Source organism: Prionailurus viverrinus, chromosome B1 (genome assembly GCF_022837055.1).
Source record: "Prionailurus viverrinus isolate Anna chromosome B1, UM_Priviv_1.0, whole genome shotgun sequence".
In the NCBI taxonomy this organism is placed as follows: Eukaryota; Metazoa; Chordata; class Mammalia; order Carnivora; family Felidae; genus Prionailurus; species Prionailurus viverrinus.
Genome location: NC_062564.1, coordinates 199,645,906 through 199,666,539, shown reverse-complemented (window position 1 = coordinate 199,666,539; position 20,634 = coordinate 199,645,906). Strand labels below are relative to the sequence as shown.

Here is a 20,634-nt window from a genome sequence, read left to right as displayed (position 1 = left end):
TACTTTCATAGTAACCCACTGAAGTAAATGTACTACCGTTATCCTTATTCTAAATATGAGGAAACTGAGGCACAAATGGAGTAACTTTCCCAAATCACCAAGTGATGGCCAGAGAGGCCCGAAGAGATTATTTTGCCCAACAGGTCAGGTCTCCGATTCTAGAACTTGAGCTTCTCCCACTAGCTGACCGTGACTCTTTATATAAGACACGGGACTCAGGTAGGGTAGATACTGTTATACCCATTTTACAACATTTTATAGAGTGCTTGTCAGTTTCAAGAAGCCCAGTTTTCCACCTGTACCTGGGCAAGGCTATTCTCAAATCCCTTTACAGGCCCACAAAGGTCTATAGACCTTATCGCAGGCTGACTCACGGCTCGTCTGGAGCACAGACGGCACACCCCAGAGCCACACTGCCTCCCGGGGAGAATCCCTGTAACTTACAGGCCATGAGGCCTCGGCTTCCCTCTCTGCAGATGGGCTAAGAACTGAGCCTAACTGCACAGGGCGGCTGGGAGAGTTCGCGTCTGCTCACTGTGCAGTGCTCTACAAATCAGTGCCGACAGCACTCATTCTTATTGCCTGACTTTTCACCAGACTGTGAGGGCATCAAACATTTCTTTCCTTCCCTGGCCTCCCCATGCCTCTCGCACCTCCCGAAACACTCTAGGTACCAATCAACGTGCTTCAAGTTAAGCTGAATTCGCCCCAGTCGCTAGCCGTCAGAGAGGCCCTTCCTTTAAAAAAAAAAAAATTAGGAGAGGGACTATGTGACCCAATTTATAAGCTGAGGATCTCTTTCACTGCATCGCAGCCCAGAACAACTTTTCCTGCCTCACCAGAAAGGCAAACACGCTTAAGGTACAAAGAGATGGGAATTATCTGCAAAGTCACAACATAAGCCAGATGCTGTTTGAATTTTTATCCAAAATACACACGCTGAAAACAGCTGGCCTCGTGGAAGCACTGGCTGGCCGGGGACCAGCTTGGCACCTTGCTGCGTGGGGTGGGGAGCACCACAGGGGGAGACACGTACAAGGACTCAAGTCCCAGAGCCCCGGCTTCCTCGCCAGGTGACCTTGATCAAGTCAATTAGCTTCTCCTAGCCTCGGCTTCCTGATCTATAAAATTAGGGTAATAATTGCTGTCTATTTCTGTTGCAGTGGCAATGAAATTATCACACATAAGGCTTCTGCCTCACGTGTGGTCACTTGACAGGCACTTAAAAAACTGTCAGTTTCCTTTCCCCGATGTTCCTCCTCCCCGCTGAGGCTAATCACCTCTCAAAAAATGAATGAGGAAATGATAAAGCTGGTGGGAAAGAGGCGGCGAGGTGGCGGTGAAGGGCACGGAGCCACAGCTGGGACAGTAATTATACCCCCTTCACACAGGTGCTGTGCACAGGTGAGATGTATGTGAAATGCTTTGCAGGTGACTGCATACAGTAAGCTGTCGATAAGTGGTGGCCGTTCTCCTCTCCCAGCTGTGAAATGACATGGCAAAATGCGACGCTGGTGGCTAAACCGGGGCCGAATGAGGAGGCAGTCTACATGAAAGCCACCACATGCCAGTTGGCTGGGGACTGTCCCGCTTTTAGCACTGGAAGTCCTGCGACCCAGGCAAACCAGGGGGTAGGTCATCCGAGGCCCATAGTGCTGCACCAGGCATCCCACACCCGAGTGGCCTCTCTCGACCCACGACCCCCATCTCTTGCCACTCTTCCTCCCCAGGGGCCCCCAGCCTTGGGGTTCGCTGAACCCCAGGAGCATACTGACTGTAGGATATTGGCCTTTGCTGCTCTGTTTATCTGGAACCTCGGTTGTCACAGCCCCATAAGCTGACCCCCGCCTGTGCTTCCTGTCTTACCAAGCCCCCAGCAAAGTGACCTCATTTGGAAGTTGTTTGCAGATGTACTCAAGTTAAGAGGAGGTCATACCGGATAAGGGTGGGTCCTAAATTCAATGACTGGCATCCTTATAAGAGGTCATGTGAAGATACTGAGAAGGAGGCTATGTGAAGATGGGGACAGGGACAAGAGAGACGCCAGTCAGGGAAGGCCAAGGGGTGCAGAGCACAGAAGAGATTCACCCTCAGAGCCTCGAGAAGGAACAAAGCCTGCCCGCACCTTGATGTTGGGTTTCTGGCCTCTGAACTCTGATAGCATGATCTCTGTTGTTTGAGGCCTGGCCCCGGGAGACTAGCACACCTCCTCACTGAGGCCTTCCCTGGCCACCTGCTGGAACTGGCCCCTTCCCCAGCTCTTTGTCTCTACATCCAGTCCTGGCTCCCCCGAATGCTTAGTGCTTTCTGCATGTTTCTTGTTTGGTATTTACTCGACCGTCTGTTTCCTCACCCGCAGCCACAGTGAAGCTCCCTGAGAGCACGGCACCTGCAGCGCCAGCCCTGGGACAGACAGGGGCTTGATTAACGTGTATTATGGGGGCCTGGGTGGCATGGTGGGTTAAGGTCATACTCCTGATTTCGGCTCAGGTCACGATCTTGCGGTATGTAGGTTCAAACCCCGTGTCGGGCTCTGCGCTGATGGTGCAGAGCCTGCTTGGGATTCTCTGTCTCTGCCTCTCTCTCTGCCTCTCTCTCAGTCTCTCTCTCTCTCTGCCCCTCCCCTACTCTCTCTCTCTCTCTCAAAATAAATAAAAAAGAAACAAACCACGTACTGAATGGGTTCCCGCCCACTACTGCTCTACTGTTATTTGTTTAATCCCGGCTCAGAAAGGCCGGGGTCAGCAGATACCAGCGATCTGGAGTCGCGGACCCTGGCAGGCTGGTCCCTGGTTACAACTGTGGTCTGTGGGAGCAGGCCCCCCGGTGGGCAGTCAGACAGCGAGCAGAGACTCCGAGAAGTGAGCAGAGGGCAGCATGCCTCGTATCTAAAACATCACAACAGTCCCAATGTACCGAGCCTGCTACACCTTCCAGAAGGCCTTCCCCTTCCTCAGGGTGCACGGTCTGATGGTATGCAAGGGCAGTCAGGGCACACGCCCTCACACAGGCGAGCAAGGCTCTCCGATTCCTCTCAGAGTCCAATTGGATTGTCAGCTCTTAGCCCTCATAAAGCAGAAGGGACCTCAGAAAACATTTTCTAGGGAAATCAGAGATGCTGAAAGAAATACTCTAGGGACACCTGGAAATGTACATTTTCCTACTGGGGTAAAGAAAAATTTGAGTCCAGTGCAAAGTATTTACTGAATGTAGTTAAGTCTTGACTTTTGAAAATCAAATTATGACATATGCTTTTCAAAAAGTTTTTTCAATGTTTATTTATTTTTGAGAGAGAGAGAAAGCAGAGCGTGAGCAGGGGTGGGGAGGGGCAGAGAGAGAGAGGGAGACACAGAACTCGAAGCAGGCTCCGGGCTCCGAGCTATCAGCCCAGAGCCCGATGTGGGGCTTGAACTCACAAACCGCGAGATCATGACCCGAGCCAAAGTCGGACGCTCAACCGACTGAGCCACCCAGGCGCCCCAAATTATGACATATATTTTTAAATCGCGCAGATAATACGCGTGTAGTCTCATGAATCATCACAAAATGCGCACGCCTGTGCAACTCCCACCCAGGTCAAGAATCAACCTACACACACACACACACACACACACACACACACACACACACACACACACAAGAATCAACCTACAATACCAGCCCCCCGGAAGCCGCACCCTGTGCTTCCTCGGGACCACCATCCTCTCCCTTTTCCCCCAAGGTCACCACCAGCCTGATGCTGTCACCAAAGATGCGTGTACACAGAATCACAGGGGATGTATTTCTTGGGTATTTCATCTCTTTTGTGTTTCTCACGAACGTGAAAGGCATCCGTGCTGTAGTACACAGCTGTAATCTGTTCGTTTTATTGCTGTGTCATATTCCAACGTGTGAGAGTATCACAATTCATCCACCTTCCCATTGATGGACACTTCAGCGCTCTCCAGTTTGGGATTAACACTAACAGTGCCCCATAAACATGCTTACACAAGTGTGTAGCTGCACATGTATGGAAATATATATACACAGCAACCATAAGATATGTATGTTCAGTTTTGGTAGATAAATCCAGTTTCCCCAAATCATCACACCAACTTACACCTTTATAAGAGACGTATGAAATACTTTGCTCCACATTTTTGCCAATATTTGGCATTACTGGTCTTTTTAATTTTTAGCAATTGTGGTTTTAATGTGCATTTCCTTAATTACGAGTGAGATTTATTTATTTTAATTTCCAGTGTAGTTAACACACAGTGTTCTATGGGTTTCAGATGTACAATCTAGTGATTCGACACTTCCACACATCACCCAGTGCTCATCACAAGTGCCCTCCTTAGTCCCCATCACCTATTTCACCCATCCCCCCACCCCCTCCCCTCTGGTGGCATCAGTTTGTTCTCTATGTAGGTAAGAGTCTGTTTCTTGGTTTGTCTCTCTCTTTTCTTTTGCTTGTTTACTGTTTCTCAAATGTCACATATGAGTGAATTCCACATATGGTATTTGTCTTTCTCTGACTTATCTCAGAATAGTACTCTCTAGCTCCATCCACGTTGTTGCAAATGACAAGACTTCATTCTTTTTGACGGCTGAGTAATATTCCATGACATCTCACATCTTTTTTATCCCATCATCTATTGACAGACACTTTGGGCTGCTTCCATAGTTTGGCCATTGTAAATAATGCTACTGTAAACATGGGGTGCATGTATCCCTTTGAATTAGGGTTTTTGTGTTTTGGGGGGTAAGTAGTGTGATTACTGGGTCATAGATAAGTTCCGTTTTTAACTTTTTGAGGAATACTAATGTAACTTGTGAAAATGCCTATTTTGTCTCTTAGCCATTTTTGTAAGAGATGTTCTGTCTTTTTATTATTGATCTGTAAGAGTTCTTAATGTATTCTGTGTATGAGCCCTTTGTCAATTTCATTCATTGCGAATATTTTCCTGCTCTCTGTGGTTTGTCCCTTCATTAATGGTGATTTCTTTGTATGAATAGAAAGAAGTCTTTAATTTTAATGTAGTTCAATTTATCAATTCTTTTACTTTAAACTAGTGCTGTTCTGTCCTGTTTAAGAGATCTTTCCGTGTCCTAAGATGATGAAAATATTACATGGTATGTTACCTTCTTGGATATTTATGGTTTTACCTCTCATCTTTAGAGCTATAATTTACGTGGGATTGATTGTGCGTATGAAGTCAAGGAGTGTTCAGGTTTCATTTGTAATGGCATTAAAATGTCAGGTGTCAATACAAATGCAGTATTGCCACCTTGGATGGCGCAATCTGGACTTTATCCCTAAGACAACTCCCCAGAGAGAAGCAGCAGCAGAAAAATACAGATAACAACTCTTGAACAATAAGCCTCTGTTTTGCAAAAACAGCTACGATGTACCAATAATAACTTAAGTTATACCTGTAGAAATTTCCTGACCATAGACATAAGCAAAAAGGGGTTCTTTCAGGGTTGCTGGGATTATTACTTTCCTTCCTGGTTACCCCAGGAACTCATGTTTCCGGAAAGATGCAATACATAGAAACATTCCATTCTTGGAGTCTGCAGTCCCCATCAGACTACCACTGGGTCCTGTTCCCATACAGCACAATCACAACTGAGTACCAGCCTGCCAGGGGCTGCAATTCCCAACCACTGGTGACCCCAACTGACCGGACATCATTTATTGAAAAGACGCTCTTCCCTTCAGCTCTCCAGCTACACCTTCACCATAGGTAAGTGTCCATATATGTATGGCTCAGCTTCAGAAGTCTCATTTCTAGTCCACTGATGTATTTCTCTCTCTTTGCACCAATCTGCACTGTCTGAACCACTGTAACTTTCTGTTGATGCCCCACAGATTAAGTTCTCCCATTTTTCTTTTTCTGGAAGATAATCTTGTGAATTCTCAGCACTTTGTATTCCCATGTACATTTTAGAAGCAGTCTGAAATTTCCATTTTACAAAACCTGCTTGGATTTGCTTGGGTTTGTATCGAATCTATAGATCAGTATAGAGGGAACATCATTATAATGTTGTCTTCCAACTTGTGAATATGGAATACCCCCCATGTATGTGTCTAATTTCTTTCCGTAATATTTTATAGATTTTTGTGTAGATAATAAGGAGATTAGAAATTGCACATTTCCCACTAGACTTATTCGTGGGTATTTGACGGTTTTTACAGCCTTTTAAATGGTATAGTTTATAAATTTCACTTTCTACATAAGAATACAATTGCTTTTAGTGTATTGACCTTATGTATAGAAATAAAATTGCATTTAGTGTTACAAGTACACAAGTATGATGACTTTTTATCCAGAGACCCTGGTAGCCAAATCCACTCCCTCATTCTAAAGTTTATTTATAGATTTAGATGTTTTATGCATTCATGACATCGGTGACAGATGACAGTTTTAGTTCATCTTTTCCAATCTTTATACCTTGTGTTAAAAAAAATTTATTTGCCTCGTTGCATTAGCTAGGACCTCTCGTACTATGTTGACTCAGAGTGGTGACAGCATGTATTTTGTGTCGCTCCTGAGCTCAGAGAAAAACCTATCAACATCTTAGTACTGAGTATGATGACTGCTGTAGGTCTGGGTAGACAGCCTTCATTAGTATAAGGAAATTTTCTTCTATTCCTCGTTGGTTAGAGTTGTTTTTACATTTTTTTTTTTTTTTACCGTAAGTGGATACTGAACATTATCAACTATTTTTTCTGCATATGTCAAAATCATCATATAATTTTGTCTTCAAATGTATTCTGTAAATATGATGAATCACCCTGATTCTCAAATGTTAATCCAATCTTCCACTGCTGGCGTAACTCAGCTAGGTCTTGACCTGTTATCTTTTTATGTTTTATGTTGTTTATCGTTGAAATTCTTCGCTAAGTCTTTGCTTAGGATTTTTATATCTATGTTCCTTAATGATATTGGCCTGTAATTTCTTCCCTGTAGAGTTCTTGTAAGGATATGCTATCCAGGATACACTCATCTTATCAAATGAGCTGGGAAATATCCCCCCTGGAAATGTTTATACAGAATTGGTATTGTTCTCTCTTTTTTTTTTTTTTAATTTTTTTTCAACGTTTTTTATTTCTTTTTGGGACAGAGAGAGACAGAGCATGAACGGGGGAGGGGCAGAGAGAGAGGGAGACACAGAATCGGAAACAGGCTCCAGGCTCTGAGCCATCAGCCCAGAGCCTGACGCGGGGCTCGAACTCACGGACCGCGAGATCGTGACCTGGCTGAAGTCGGACGCTTAACCGACTGCGCCACCCAGGCGCCCCTGGTATTGTTCTCTCTTAAGGAAGCTTTGAATCACCTTTGTTGGGAGGTTTTTAATTATATGTTCAACTTATTTAATAGAATAGGACTATTAGATACTCTAATTCTTCTTACATCACTATTGGTTAAGATTTCTCTTTCTAGGCATTTGTACACTTTAAGTTTTCAAATATATCACATCACAATATATTCTTATCTCTCTAATGCTTCAGGAGCTGGCCATTTAAACCCTAATATTAGTTATTAATTCCTTCTCTTTTTATAAATAGTCTCACAAGGGTTTAGCAATGTTATTAATCTTTTATAGAACTCACTTTGATCTTGCTGATGCACTCCAATGAAAATTCCCTTTCCAACTTCTTGAGATGGAAATTTAGATCACTGATTTTTAGCCTTTTGCATTTGAGGTTATAAATTTTACTCGAAGTATGGCTGTAGCTGTAGTCCACAAATTTTGAGATGTCTTGTGTAGTATTTTCATTATCATTTAATCCAAACTATTTAAAAATTTCCATTGTGATTTCTTTTTGTCCCTCTGGTTACTCAGAAATACACGTTCATTACTTGGAGTGTATGTCACTTACATCTTAGTTCCCAAACCTGTGAAGATTTTCTACTTATACTTTTGTAATTAGCTTCTAACTTAATTCTGCTGTGGTCAGAGAACATAGTCTAATATTAATCCTTTTAAATGTGTTGAGACTTGCTTTATGGCTCATCATATGGTTGATTTTTGTAAATGGCCCATGAAAGCTAAAAAGAAACGTGTGTTTAACAGTTCTAAAGTTTAATGTTAACATGTTGATTAGCTCATATTTGTTAACTGTGTCATTCAAACATTCTAGCTACTACTGATGTTTCTGTCCACTCGTTTTATCAATGGCTGAGACAGTATTTCTCATTTCAGTCTGGCTAACTTTTAGCTTATACTCACTTTCAGTTTATACATTTTGATGCTTTTTATTAAGTGCATATCAAATTTAGAATTATTACATTCCTGGCAAACTGAATGCTTCATCATCATGAAACCTCTCTCATTGTCTTTAGTAATTTTTGTTGCCTTCAGATCTACTTAGGCTCTTATCAGTACTGCCGAACCATATTTACGGGCTTGGGTTTGCCTGGGATTGCTTTTTATATTATTTTATTTTCAATCTTCCTATGTCTTTACATCTAAGATACAAACAGCATATACACAGGTATTTGATTTATCCAGTGTAACCATTTTTATCTTTTAAAAAAAATTTTTTTTTAATGTTTATTTATTTTTGAGAGAGAGAGAGAGCATGAGCAGGGGAGGGGCAGAGCGAGAGGGGCAGACACTGAATTGGAAGCAGGTTCCAGGCTCCGAGCTGTCAGTACAGAGCCTGACACCGGGCTTGAACTCACAGACTGCGAGATCATGACCTGAGCCGAAGTCGGACGCTCAACCGACTGAGCCACCTAGGCGCCCCACCATTTTTATCTTTTAATTGGAGTACTGAGTCTATTTAGTGTTATTCTTGTGTTTAAATATAACATCTTACCATTTGCTGTTCTATATGGCACTCTCCTATATTTGGTTTTCTCTCCTCTCTTGCCTTCTTTAGGATTAAGTATTTTTAAGTCATTTGATTGTTATGTTATTTTCTCTTCTTTAAATTATTGCTCTAGAGGTCATTTCATGAATCTGTGTCTTAGTGAAATCTAATATAAAGGAGTACATTTAGTATTTCCCAGACAATGCAAAGAATTTAATACACTCCAATTTCATGTACTGCCTTCCTGATTTATATGCTATTTTAGTTGTGTATTTTAATTTTTCTGTCTTCTTCTCTTCACACAGGCACGCACACACAGACATGCACACACCCCCCCGTATGGTACCTGAACATCGTCTGGTAGCTATGCTGTTATCTGTACTGTACATGTGAGGACAGGGATAGAGGGATAGAGAAGTCTGTCTGAGGTCACCCAGATGGTAGGTAGCAGGGCTGGGACCAGAATCCATCCTTCAGAACACCTTACATGCTCTCTGTCATGTTAAAATTGGACTCCAATCATAACATATGCTCTTACTTCACAATCTCCTATTGTCTGATGTTGTTTAATGAGTAAACGATATAGCTCCGTGTGGCATGCGAGGTCCAGAAGTTTCAAGAGACTATTCAAGATAGTAGGTCTAAGGTGAGTACAAAAGGAGCCAAAGCAGATTTTTTTGTAGAGTTGGTAGAAACCTCAGCCACCAGAGTCCACTCCTCCTTATTTTCTAGATGACATTACTGGGGTCCAGAGAGGTGAAATGATGGTCCCAAGGTCAGCTGGCAAGTCAATGGTAGAACCAGAACTTAAAGTCACTTCCTTGACCCTGATTTGATATTCTTTCCATGTCATATGCTTCTCTAAATGCTACTGTTCATATTTGTCCACCAGAGAGCTCGTAATGCAGCAGGGGGGCGCATCAGAGAGCTCCTAATGCATGGACACAGGCTTGCACCCCTAGGAGTGTGGGCAGCACTGGGAGGGCTTGGCAGGAACCTGTCCAACACAATCTTCCACAAACACAAACATTTTCAATGTAAAAATGTGTTTGTTTGTTTGTTTGTTTGTTTGTTTATTGGCCAAGCTTTTTAGAGAAAGGACACTTCAGGAAGGCATCGTGGGTTTCTGCTGTGGTTCCAAATACTGCCCGCAAACCCGTCTTGAGCAGCACAGCCTCTGCAAAGCCTCTAGGCTCATCACTCGGCTTTAAATTAGGTATTACAAGCCAGACAGTCCACTCATCTCCTGCCCAGCAATTTTCCTTTCTTCCTGACCAACTGCCTCACCTCAAATGCCTGCTCAAAAGCAGGTCCCCGTCTCTGCTTTGAGAGGGCTTGGTGAGCATAAATGACCTGAAGCTTCCACATCGTGGGCCAGCTCCAACAGGCTATTCTCCAGAAGTCAGAGGGTCTGATTTTTTCTCCCCTCCTTGTTCTTACTTTTTGTCTTCTGCTTCTTTTTGAAAAGCTCCTCAGAAAAGGGGTCTAACAGACACGTGTCTTGAATACGTGGCCTTGTAAAAATGGCATCGCTCTTCAAATCCGGCTTTTTCTTAGTTAAGGAAATTCAGAGAGCAGCTAACTATGTGTAGTAAGTGTGGCCTCCCCCAGAATAGCTGGAGAGGAAGACAACTGGGAGAGGGTGATGGATAAAATCTAAACCTGCCAGAGACGCCCTCCGCGGGGGAAGGTCCCTCATGCTGCACCTCACCTGGCCTTTCTCATCAGGCCTGTGAAACCAGACATCTCGGTCCAAATCTGGGATCTACACCTTATTCACTGAGAATAAAAACAATGGCAGCACTAAGGGCAACGATGCCGTCACCATTCTCAGAGCTGGGCGAAGGCACGAGATGCCTGGAACGTACGAAGCGCCACCCACGCAGCCTCTTGGTTCGTTTTCACGCGCCCACCTGCGGGGCCTCGCGATGAAGACTCAGAGGCTAAGACAGCGAGCAGAAGGCTGCTCTTCACAGTCCTTGAGTCTGCATCCTCGGGGGCTTAGGTCCTTCTGACACGGACTGTGCGCCTGGTCATGAGACTCGGCCTGGCCGAGGGGACCCCGACAGACGTGCCACAAGCGCTTGCACGGCGGGTCCTGCCCGGTTGCCACTCTCTGGAACTCTGAGGATCCCCTGGGAAGAGACCCTGTGGAGCAGAGACGAGCTGGCCCCTGCGGCCCCAACTCAGCTGCCGACAACCAAACAGGCGAGTGAGGCCATCTGAAGTCGCCCCACAGCGCTCGAGAGAGCCCAGAGGAGAGCCGCAGAGCTGGCCCGGATCAGAACTGCCCCACCAGCCCATAGACTTACAAAGTCAGCCAAAACCATTACTGCTGGGGCGCCTGGGTGGCTCAGTGGGTTAAGCGTCCAACTTCAGCTCAGGTCATGATCTCATGGTTCATGAGTTCGAGCCCCACGTCAGGCTCTGTGCTGACAGCTCGGAGCCTGGAGCCTGCTTTGGATTCTGTCTGTCTCTCTCTCTCTCTCTCTCTCTCTCTCTCTCTCTCCCCCCCCTCCCCCACTCATGCTCTGTCGCTCTCAAAAATTAACATTTAAAAAAATTACTGCTTTAAGCCCTTATGTTTCAGTTTTTTATATTTTATTTTTGGTAGCAAAATCTAAGTGATTCAAAGCCATGAAATAAGCTAGGTGAGTGGGAGAACCCAGACAGTGCAAACCCATAGCCCTCAGCCTTAACCATGCTACAATCACATGTGTCTGAGCCTCAGTGTCCTCCAGGTAAAATGACAACAACGTAACAGTCCTTCAGCATTAGATCAGAGCACAACAACCCAGTTAACCATCACTGGTTAACTGTGAGACACCACGTAAAGCCAGGCATTATTCTTACCAATGAACATTTTCTAGAGCCATGTCTTTCTACCTGAATACCAAGACAGAGGAGTAATTTCACCCTGAGTCTGGGTTATTACTGATCCTGAGTATTTCCCACCAGCAGCGCAGGGGAGGGGTGGGAAGTCTCGCCCCCTGACCTTCCTCAGGCCCTCACTCTCCTGCTCACCTCTGCCTGAGGCACGTTTGTTGTTCAGCTCACTCCCAAAGCCTGGGGCCTGCAGCCTGCAAGAATCAGCAAGGAAGGGAATGAGCCTTTAATGAGCTCACAAGTTTGGCAGATTTTATATGTGTATATGGCGTCCTGTCAGTCTTGTGACAGCCCTTCAAAGCAGGTGTTATTTCTGTTTTACAAATGGGGAAACCAAGGCCATTAAGCACCTTGTCAGAGTCAGTGATCGGTAAGCAGCAGACCTCAGAGCAAAGGCAGAGATTTCTAATCCAAAAGCTTGCAAGCTTCCCACAAATGCCTGAAAGTATTACCTTCCACACTCACAGTATTTAGAAAGAAAGCAAGGTTGGTTGGTCGGTTGGCCGGTCAGCTGGTTTTACTAATATAATATATTTGGAGGCCCCCGCTCTCACAGCCCACAGCCAGCAGCCGGCTGCACCTCGCAGCCTCGCGGCCGCCATCTCACCCCACCACAGCTCTTCCCCTTGGACAACTGGCTCCCCGATTCCACTCTTCTCTATACAGAAGCAGGAGGAATCTTACGGAAAAAACGACCAGCTCATGTCACATCACCCTCGGCACAAATCCTACAATGCCCTACGTGATCTGAGCGGCCCCTCTTCAACCTCATCTACAACTCTCCTCCCACTCACCAAGCTCCAGCCCTGCTGGCCTCCTCACTCTCCAAGCACGACTCCACCACAGGGCCAGTGCACTGTTCTCTTGGCCAGGAACCCCATTCCCCTGACATTTACTGGGTCCTCACTCTTGGTTCATGCTGGTCTTTGCTCATGTGTTTCCTCCTCTGAGCAGTCCTCCCTGACTGCCCTACCTAAAATAGTCCCCACTCTCCTCCTGCCCTGCTTCATTTCTCTCCTAGGGCTTGCCACTACCTACCTTATGTATCTAATTATGTGTCTGTCCACCCACTAGAATGTAAGCTGCAAGGGTAGGGACTGGGGCATTTCACTCACCACTGTGTCCCCGGCATGGAGAAGAATGCCAGGCACAGCAGGGGCTCCACAAATACTCAGTGAATACATGAAGGAATGAATAAGTCAGAGTCCGGACAGGAAACACAACCCTCATTAAAAATCCCCTGGAAACCACAGACAATCTCAGAATATGAATTTTACAGTGAAGATGACAAAGCAAAAGGCATGACGTACTGAAAACCATCCAGGTCTTTGGAGTTGACTCGGGTTTCTACCAGGCAGTGTTTCTCAATTAGCCTGCTAGAGCCTCATGAGTGGTTCATCTCATGGGACTGTCCCCTTCATGCAGACTTTCTGCATCTTTGGTCCCTGGCAACTCAACACTAGTAGGAGCCCAGTCCTGTGACAGCTCCAAACACCACTCACATTTCGAAGCACCCCCGAGGCACGCATTACTGCCTCTTGCAGTAACGGTTAAGGCTTACCTCCATCCACGCCCATGATGAAGCGTCCCACGATGAGCATTTCAAAGGCTCCTGCCTGGAGAGAACAGGCCATGAGCAGTGCAGCAGATATCGCAAACCCATTGTTGACCAGCAGAGTGTGCTTCCTGGAAAAAAAGGAGTGGTTTGATGAGGAGGCCCACCGTGAGGATGTTGACCTATCCATCCCAGGAGCAGGGGTCACGCCCTTCAGAAGGGTCAGCAGAGTGAGATTCAGGCACAGTGGAAAGAACATTGACCTAAGGGTCAGAAACAGGGCCCAGAACCCCACTGATCCCTACTGCCACCTTTGGCTGTATGACCCTGAGCAAGGCACTTCCCCCTCCTGGGTTCACCACTAAGGCTAATTAGGTCACCTTCAAAGGCAGTGTCACATTTCACGAATTCCCTGATGCAATACTGTATTTCATCAACTCTAAGACCTTCACTTAACATTTCTAAAGTCAAGATGTGCCTTATAATCCTTGAGTCAGAGTTCAAGCATGAAAATGGAAACCACTCTAGTGATTTTAGCAGAGAGAATTTAACATAGGGAGTTGGTTAAGCAGGTATTGGGGAACTCAGATGTCAAAAGGGGGATCTCTGAAGACGGGGTGCTACCCATGTGGTGCTGACACTTTGGGGGCTTGGAAGAAGGGCCCTCAAGACCTGGCTTATCTTCAAGGGTGGGCACTGGCCCATTGGGGCTGTTCTTCTGAGGGGCACAGTGTTCTGAGGTGTAGACAAAGGCTGGGAACTAGACTCCTGCTGGGACTAGCAGGAAATTCAGCCAAACAGGACCAAGCCCCTTGCCCCTCCTCCTCTAGTGTGGCTCTTGTGTGCCTCTTATCAAAGGGCAGATGAGACATGCAGGTCCCAGCCCCTGCATCACAGGGCAGAGCATCGAGGGTAAGTCTGGAGCTGAGAGACCACAGTCTGAAAACCAGCACAGTGTCCTATAGCTTTAATTAGCAGCCTTTCCCTTTTTCTTTCTCCCCCTTCCTTCCTTCCTTCTTTCCTTCCTTCCTTCCTCCCTCCCTCCCTTTCCTTCCTTTCTTTCTCCCTATCCCTCTCTCTTCCTTCCTTCTTTCCTTCCTTCCATCCTTCCTTCTCTGAATTTCGTGTAACAATGCTTCTTATACACGATGACATCTTCGATTTGATAAATTACAGCCCTAAGTGTGAGGTTGAACTAATTTCTCTTGAACAAGGTCAGTCAAATTCCTATGGCAATTATTCCTATAGCTGCTCTGTGCCAGGACTGCTGTCACTGTTCTGGTAACATGTCTCTAAGACCTCATGGTTGAGAATCATGACTTGTTTGGGGCCTGGAGACCTGGGTCCCTGCACCAGTTGTACTTTTATGAGCTAGGTGACTCTACTTTATTTATTGCTCTGTGTTTTCCTTTACTCATTTACAGAATGATAATAGCTCACACTTACTAAATTCTTGCTCTATGATAAACCCTGTTCTAAGCACTTTACAGGAGTAGCTCATGTCCTGCTCAAAATGACCCTATGAGGTAGATACTTCATTATCCTTATTCTATAGATAAGTTAACCAGGATATACACAAATTAGAAATTTAGGCCATAAAACTAGTGAGTTAAGAGCTGGAAAAAAAATCATAGCTTCTCACAGGATATTTTTTCCCTAACAAATCAATGAGTTAACAAATATTAAATTGTTTTGTAAATTGGAAGAAGCTAGAGACTTGAAAGGGGACTTTGTTATTACTTTTGGGAGTTAGACGCCTTAAACTCCAGGCTGGGGCTCTTTCCACTATTTCTTATTTATCTCAAACTTTCCATTAAACTTTTTCCGCCTGCCTACATCTTCTTGGAGAATCCCAAAGCTAATCACACTTTCATGATGGCACAAAGACTGGTTCAACATCTTCTATAATGTGAACTGAAAAAGCCCAGGTCTCCCTTATTTAAACAAATTATGATACATCTATGTAATGGTACATTACATAGACATTAAAACAGAAGTAGCTTTCTATATTCTGATACAGGAAGATCTCCAAGATATATTGTCAAGTGTAAAGAACAAGGTACAGAACTTTGCATAGAATATGCAACAATTTGTGTGATAAAGGAATGTGTGTGTGTGTGTGTGTGTGTGTGTGTGTGTACGCACGCACATGCACATGCATGCAAAAACAGACACAAACCTTGGAAAAGGTACACAAAAAAACTGGTATCACAGGTTGCCCCCAGGAAGGGGTTCTGATTGGCTGGGGGAGAGAAATACAATGGAAGCCTTCTACTTTACATTCGTTTGGTCCTTTTAAAAGTTATGCCATACGAATGTATTATTTATTCAAAACATAAATACAATCTCACTGTCAAAAAGTTAATTTAAGTGGATGCCATGAGGGGAAAATTATGATTTAGCCAAGACTTAAAACAGAAATTCCAATCTAGGCTGACCTCCCTCATTCTTTTTTTTTTTTTAAGGTTTATTTACTTTTGAGAGAGAAAGAGAGACAGAGCACAAGTAGGGAAGGGGCAGAGAGACAGAGACACAGAATCTGAAGCAGGCTCCAGCCTCTGCAATGTCAGCATAGAACTCGACATGGGGCTCGAGCCCACAAACCGCGAGATCATGACCTGAGCTGAAGTCAGACGCTTAACCGTCTGAGCCACTCAGGCGCCCCTGACCTCCCTTATTGTGATACAGAAGGTCGCAGTCTCAGGATTCAAGAAGACGAACCCAAGGGCACTAATTTTGCTATCAGCGAGGCTTCAGAGCACAATGAGAGTACTCTGGTGGCCCGTGTGTGCGCAGTGCTCACGGCCCTTCCCTCAGTCCTCTGAGGGTCTGACTTAGGAAGGAAGCAGGGCAGTGGTGAAAAGACCTGTGCCCTCACGGGGGCGAGGGCTTTCACTGGCGTGTCTGTTCAGCAAACACGTAGTGAGCGTAAGACACAGGGTTTGCCACAGGGAGTAAGTCAATCCCCATCCTCACCCTTAGGGGCTTTAAAACCTAGTTAGGGACACAGAAGAATAAACTGTCACACAGAAATCAATTAGAAGTAAAGATATCGGGTCTCAGAGTGTATAAGTGGGGACTGTGTGTCATTTGCCTGGCTACCCCGGGACCCTTTCTCTGTTCTGTTGTTGCAAAGGGAACTAGAACTACATTTCCCAGGCTCCCTTCCTTCCCAGCTCCCTGGCAGGACTGGCCAATGAGAGGTCTGATGTTGTCTTCTGTGGGGAAGAGGAGAGGCTGGGCATCTCCCTATGGTCCCACTCCCACTTTGGCAGGTGCGTCTGCTCCTTGGCCCCAGCCTTCTCCCTGTGGTGCCAGCAACCTGCCCCCTTCCGCGGAGCGGGCCTGGCTTGGGGGCCCTGGCAACGCTGTCTCTGCCTTCCATCCCAGGTGTGGTAGTGGCTTGTGTGTGACAAGTGATTTCTCCCAACAAGTCAAAACGTTCTCCCTGTAGGTCCATCTCTGACCCCAGTTCTACTCCTTGAGACCTCACGGCCCAAATCTTGTGGGTGTAGAGTCCAGTGTAAGTCAAGGATGTGAAGAGGTTGTCGAGAGAGGGGAAGCGGGACAGGAATGCTAGGCTGGCCAGACTCAGGGGGTTCTTGGATGTTGGACAAGACAGCATGTTCCATGACCTGTAGACAGGGAGAAATAAAGGGCTTGACCAGGAAGCAGACCCGACCCCTGGGCTCCTACTCCAGTTAAACTGGGCCCTTGATGCTAGAGTGATGGTAATGATATTCATGGCACTAATACTGGCATTACTCAGTGGTTCTCAAGGCTATAGCTGCTCATCAGATTCAACGACATCACATAAGAAGAGAGACTCTTGGGTCCACCCCTAGAGAATCCCAATCCTCGACACAGACTCCACAAGAGACCTTTAGAAGAATCTAGAAAGAGCATGGCTTTTACATAAATCATCTCGTGTCATTCACTTCATCTTTCACACCTGTAGCTGGCAGCATTCACGAGCTGGGCAATTCACAGAGGAAGAGGTGGAGGTGTCACAGGTGGGGACCACCTCACTCCCCACCCTGCTCCACCCCCACCCCCCCACCGCACCAAGTTCACCAGCCCACCTGCATTTGGCTAAAGCCACCCTGGGGGGTGAGAGGCATCAGTCTCCTGCACCCTGGCTGTCCGCCACCTAGAAGAATCCATCCCTTAACTACTCCATCATTTCCGAGCGAACACAGCAGACTATGGTCTCCCTTGACCCTCAGCCCTCTGCAGCCACTGCCCCTTATCTCCGCTTCCCCTTTAGAGTGAAACTCCCTGAAGACTACCGTCTGTTTGCCTTCCCTTCTGTCCTTGTCCCTCTCTGATTGGATCATTGCCACCGCTCCGGAGACTGCCTTTGTGAAGACGATCAGGATCACGCGCCTCAACAAACACCACTGACAGTTCTGCACCCCCACCCCACCCCCCACCCCCGGTACAGCCTCCCAGCAGCATGTGATATGGACAGCCACGGGCTCTTTCTGGAAACACAGTCTTCTCCGGGACATCAGGGATCACGCCCTCTCCTGTTTTCTGCCTACCAGCCTCCCCTTCTCAGTGTCAAGCCTGGTCTGTCCTCTCTCTCCACTCCCTCCTTGGGTGACTTCACCCAGCTGTGACCTTAGTTGATGACAATCCCAACTGTATCTCTGGCCTGGACTCATCTCAATCCAGACTTACATGCCACACTACCTCCTAGACATTTTCACTTGCATGTCCTGCAGGCATCTGAAGCCATGTATCTTTAAAATAGAACTCTTGGGGCACCTGCGTGGCTTAGTTGGTTGAGCAGCTGACTCTTGATTTCGGCTCAGGTCATGATCTCAGGGTTGTGAATTCCAGCCCCACATCAGGCTCTGCGCTGTGTGGAATCTGCTTGGGATTCTCTCATCCCTCTCTCTCTCTGCCCTTCCTCAATCCCTGGTGCATGCGTGCACATTCTCTCTCTCTCAAAATAAATACATAAACTTTAAAATGAAATGAGATGAAATGAAATGAAATGAAATGAAATGAAATGAAATGAAATGAAATGAAATGAAATGAAATAAACTCTTGGGGTACCTGGGTGGCTCAGTCAGTTCAGCATCTGACTTTGGCTCAGGTCATTATCTCACAGTTCATAGGTTCGAGCCCTGCGTCGGGCTCTGTGCTGACAGCCCAGAGCCTGGAGGCTGCTTCAGATTCTGTGTCTCCCTCTCTCTCTGCCCCTCCCCCACTTGCATTCTGTCTCTCTCCCCAAAACAAATAAACATTAAAAAAAAATAGAACTCATGCATCCCCACTGCTAACCGCCCCCCACAAATGCATCCAAACCCCTCTTTCCACAGTCTTCCCCATCTGAGTAAATAAAACCTCCACCTTCCTAGGGGCTTAGACCAAAAATAGGGGAATAATAATTACATCTCTTATTTTCCTTCCTGCCTGCATCGCTGAGTCCCGCCTACGCTGCTTCCAGAGTATATCCCTGAGCAGAGCGCTTCTTCCGTTTCTGGTCCACAGTCCGGCAGAGGGGCAGGCCACCACCATCTCACACTCAGACGGACGCAGGATGGCTTAGGTGGCTCCTGTTTCCACTCTTGCCCTCCTGTAGGATTCAGGGTCCACAGAACAGCCAGAGTGATCCTTGCAAAGCAAACACCGACACACTTCCCCTTACCTAAAACCTTCCCACTGCGCTTGGGACAAACCGCTCGCCAGGGCCTAAACAACCTTGCATGACATGGCCTTGGCCACACCGTCCGATACTCGTGCCTTTGTGCTCACGAGGCTTCCCGCCATCTCTTGGGTGTGCCGGGCAGCTTCCTGACTCACGACCCGTGTCATGGGTGCCCCTCGATCCATTCGTCTTATCTCACTGAAGTGACTGAAATGCCACCTCTGACACTATCTGATGTGACTACTCCCCCAGCTGCAGAGCCCATCCCCCACAATCTTATCACCCTTTCTATTTTCTTTGCAGCCCCCACAACACGGGAGTTTAGCTTACATATTTATTTGTGTTTATGTTGGCATGTGCCCCTACCGGATTATAAGCTCCATGCGTGCAGAGATTTTTATCTTGTCACTGTAGCCCCAGGCACTAAGCCAGTTGCTGGTACAGGCAGGTGCCCCATTCAAATTTGTTGCATAAATGAAGGAGTAAATTCTAGATGTTGAGCCGGGTTTCCTCCATGTGGCCCAGCTCTGGCCTGTTCTGAGTCTTACTTTAGCTTCTAGGTCTGTGGGCAGGACACACGCTGTTCTCCTGAATCCACCTCCAATACTATTCCTGCTTGGACAGTTCAGCCACATGCTAACTGAACAACTGTGGGCGGGTTTCCTACCCTCCCTGAGCCTTGGTTTCCACCCCTGTGAAATGGATGTAACAATGTCTACCTTCTAAGTCTCCTGTAAGAATCAGATGATTTACGCAAAGTGCTTAGGATGGCACCTAGAACTTATTTGGAGCCTCAGTAAACTGAAAACCAATCCATGGTGACAGCTAACATTCACTGGGTACTTACTATGTCTCAGGCACTATTTTAAGTACTTTATACTCACTGGACACCCTATGCATTAGGTAATCTTGCTACCCCATGTCCCACGTGAGGAAATAGATCTAGAACTTGAGTACTTGGTCAAGTTCACATACTATGAAATGGGAGGTTTAGCATTCCAGTCACCCTGATACTAAGCTCCCCACAATGGCGGCTGCTATATTTACTCACAGTCATTCATTCTTTCAACAGATGTTCACTCGTTCAACTGACATTCATGCACTCAACACAACGTCTAAGTGTGGACTGAGTGCTGAACACCATTCTAAGTTCTGGCATATAGCTGCCACCATGACCCAGTCCCTACTCTTCATGTTCTCAATAAACAAGTAAAAGACAAAGGCTGTAGAGAAAACTAATACAGGAGAGGGGAGGAATTTTACTCAGGGAGACATCTGGGAAGGTGATATCTAAGCACAGACTTGAAGAAGGAATACAGACCAGCCATACAGATATCAGAGAGCAGCAATCTTGGCAGGGAGGTACTAACAGTCAGACATGGGTTATTTTCAGGTACACCAGTGAGGCCAGCACAGCTGGAAGCAGAGGAGGACAGGAAAGCAAATAGGAGTGAGGGCAGAGAGACTGGAGGGGGAGCTAGTAAGGGTCTTGTAGGAGCCACCATGGCAACTTGGGTTCCCCCCTGGAGAGAGATGGGCAGCCACCGGACGATTCTAAGGAGAGGGGTGCCATGACCTGAGTAACATATTAACAAGATCGCGCAGACTTCTGTGTCGACCGTGAGCTGAGGAAATAAGTGCAGAAACAGGGAGACTGGCTGGGAAGCTCCTGCAGCGGACACCAGGCAAGTGCCAATAGTAATTCGCGCCAGGACGGGAGCAGTGGAG

General features: G+C 46.4%; 1 protein-coding gene across 2 annotated transcripts in view; it reads right to left on the bottom strand.

Moving 5' to 3' along the window:
- The window catches only part of SLC2A9 (solute carrier family 2 member 9), a 255,656-nt gene that overhangs the window by 158,435 nt on the left and 76,587 nt on the right, over nucleotides 1–20,634 (bottom strand). For both annotated transcript variants that reach the window (XM_047855181.1, XM_047855182.1), the window contains exon 5: nucleotides 13,254–13,378. In XM_047855181.1, the coding sequence (XP_047711137.1) occupies nucleotides 13,254–13,378 (125 nt within the window). The remainder of the gene's footprint in view (nucleotides 1–13,253; nucleotides 13,379–20,634) is intronic.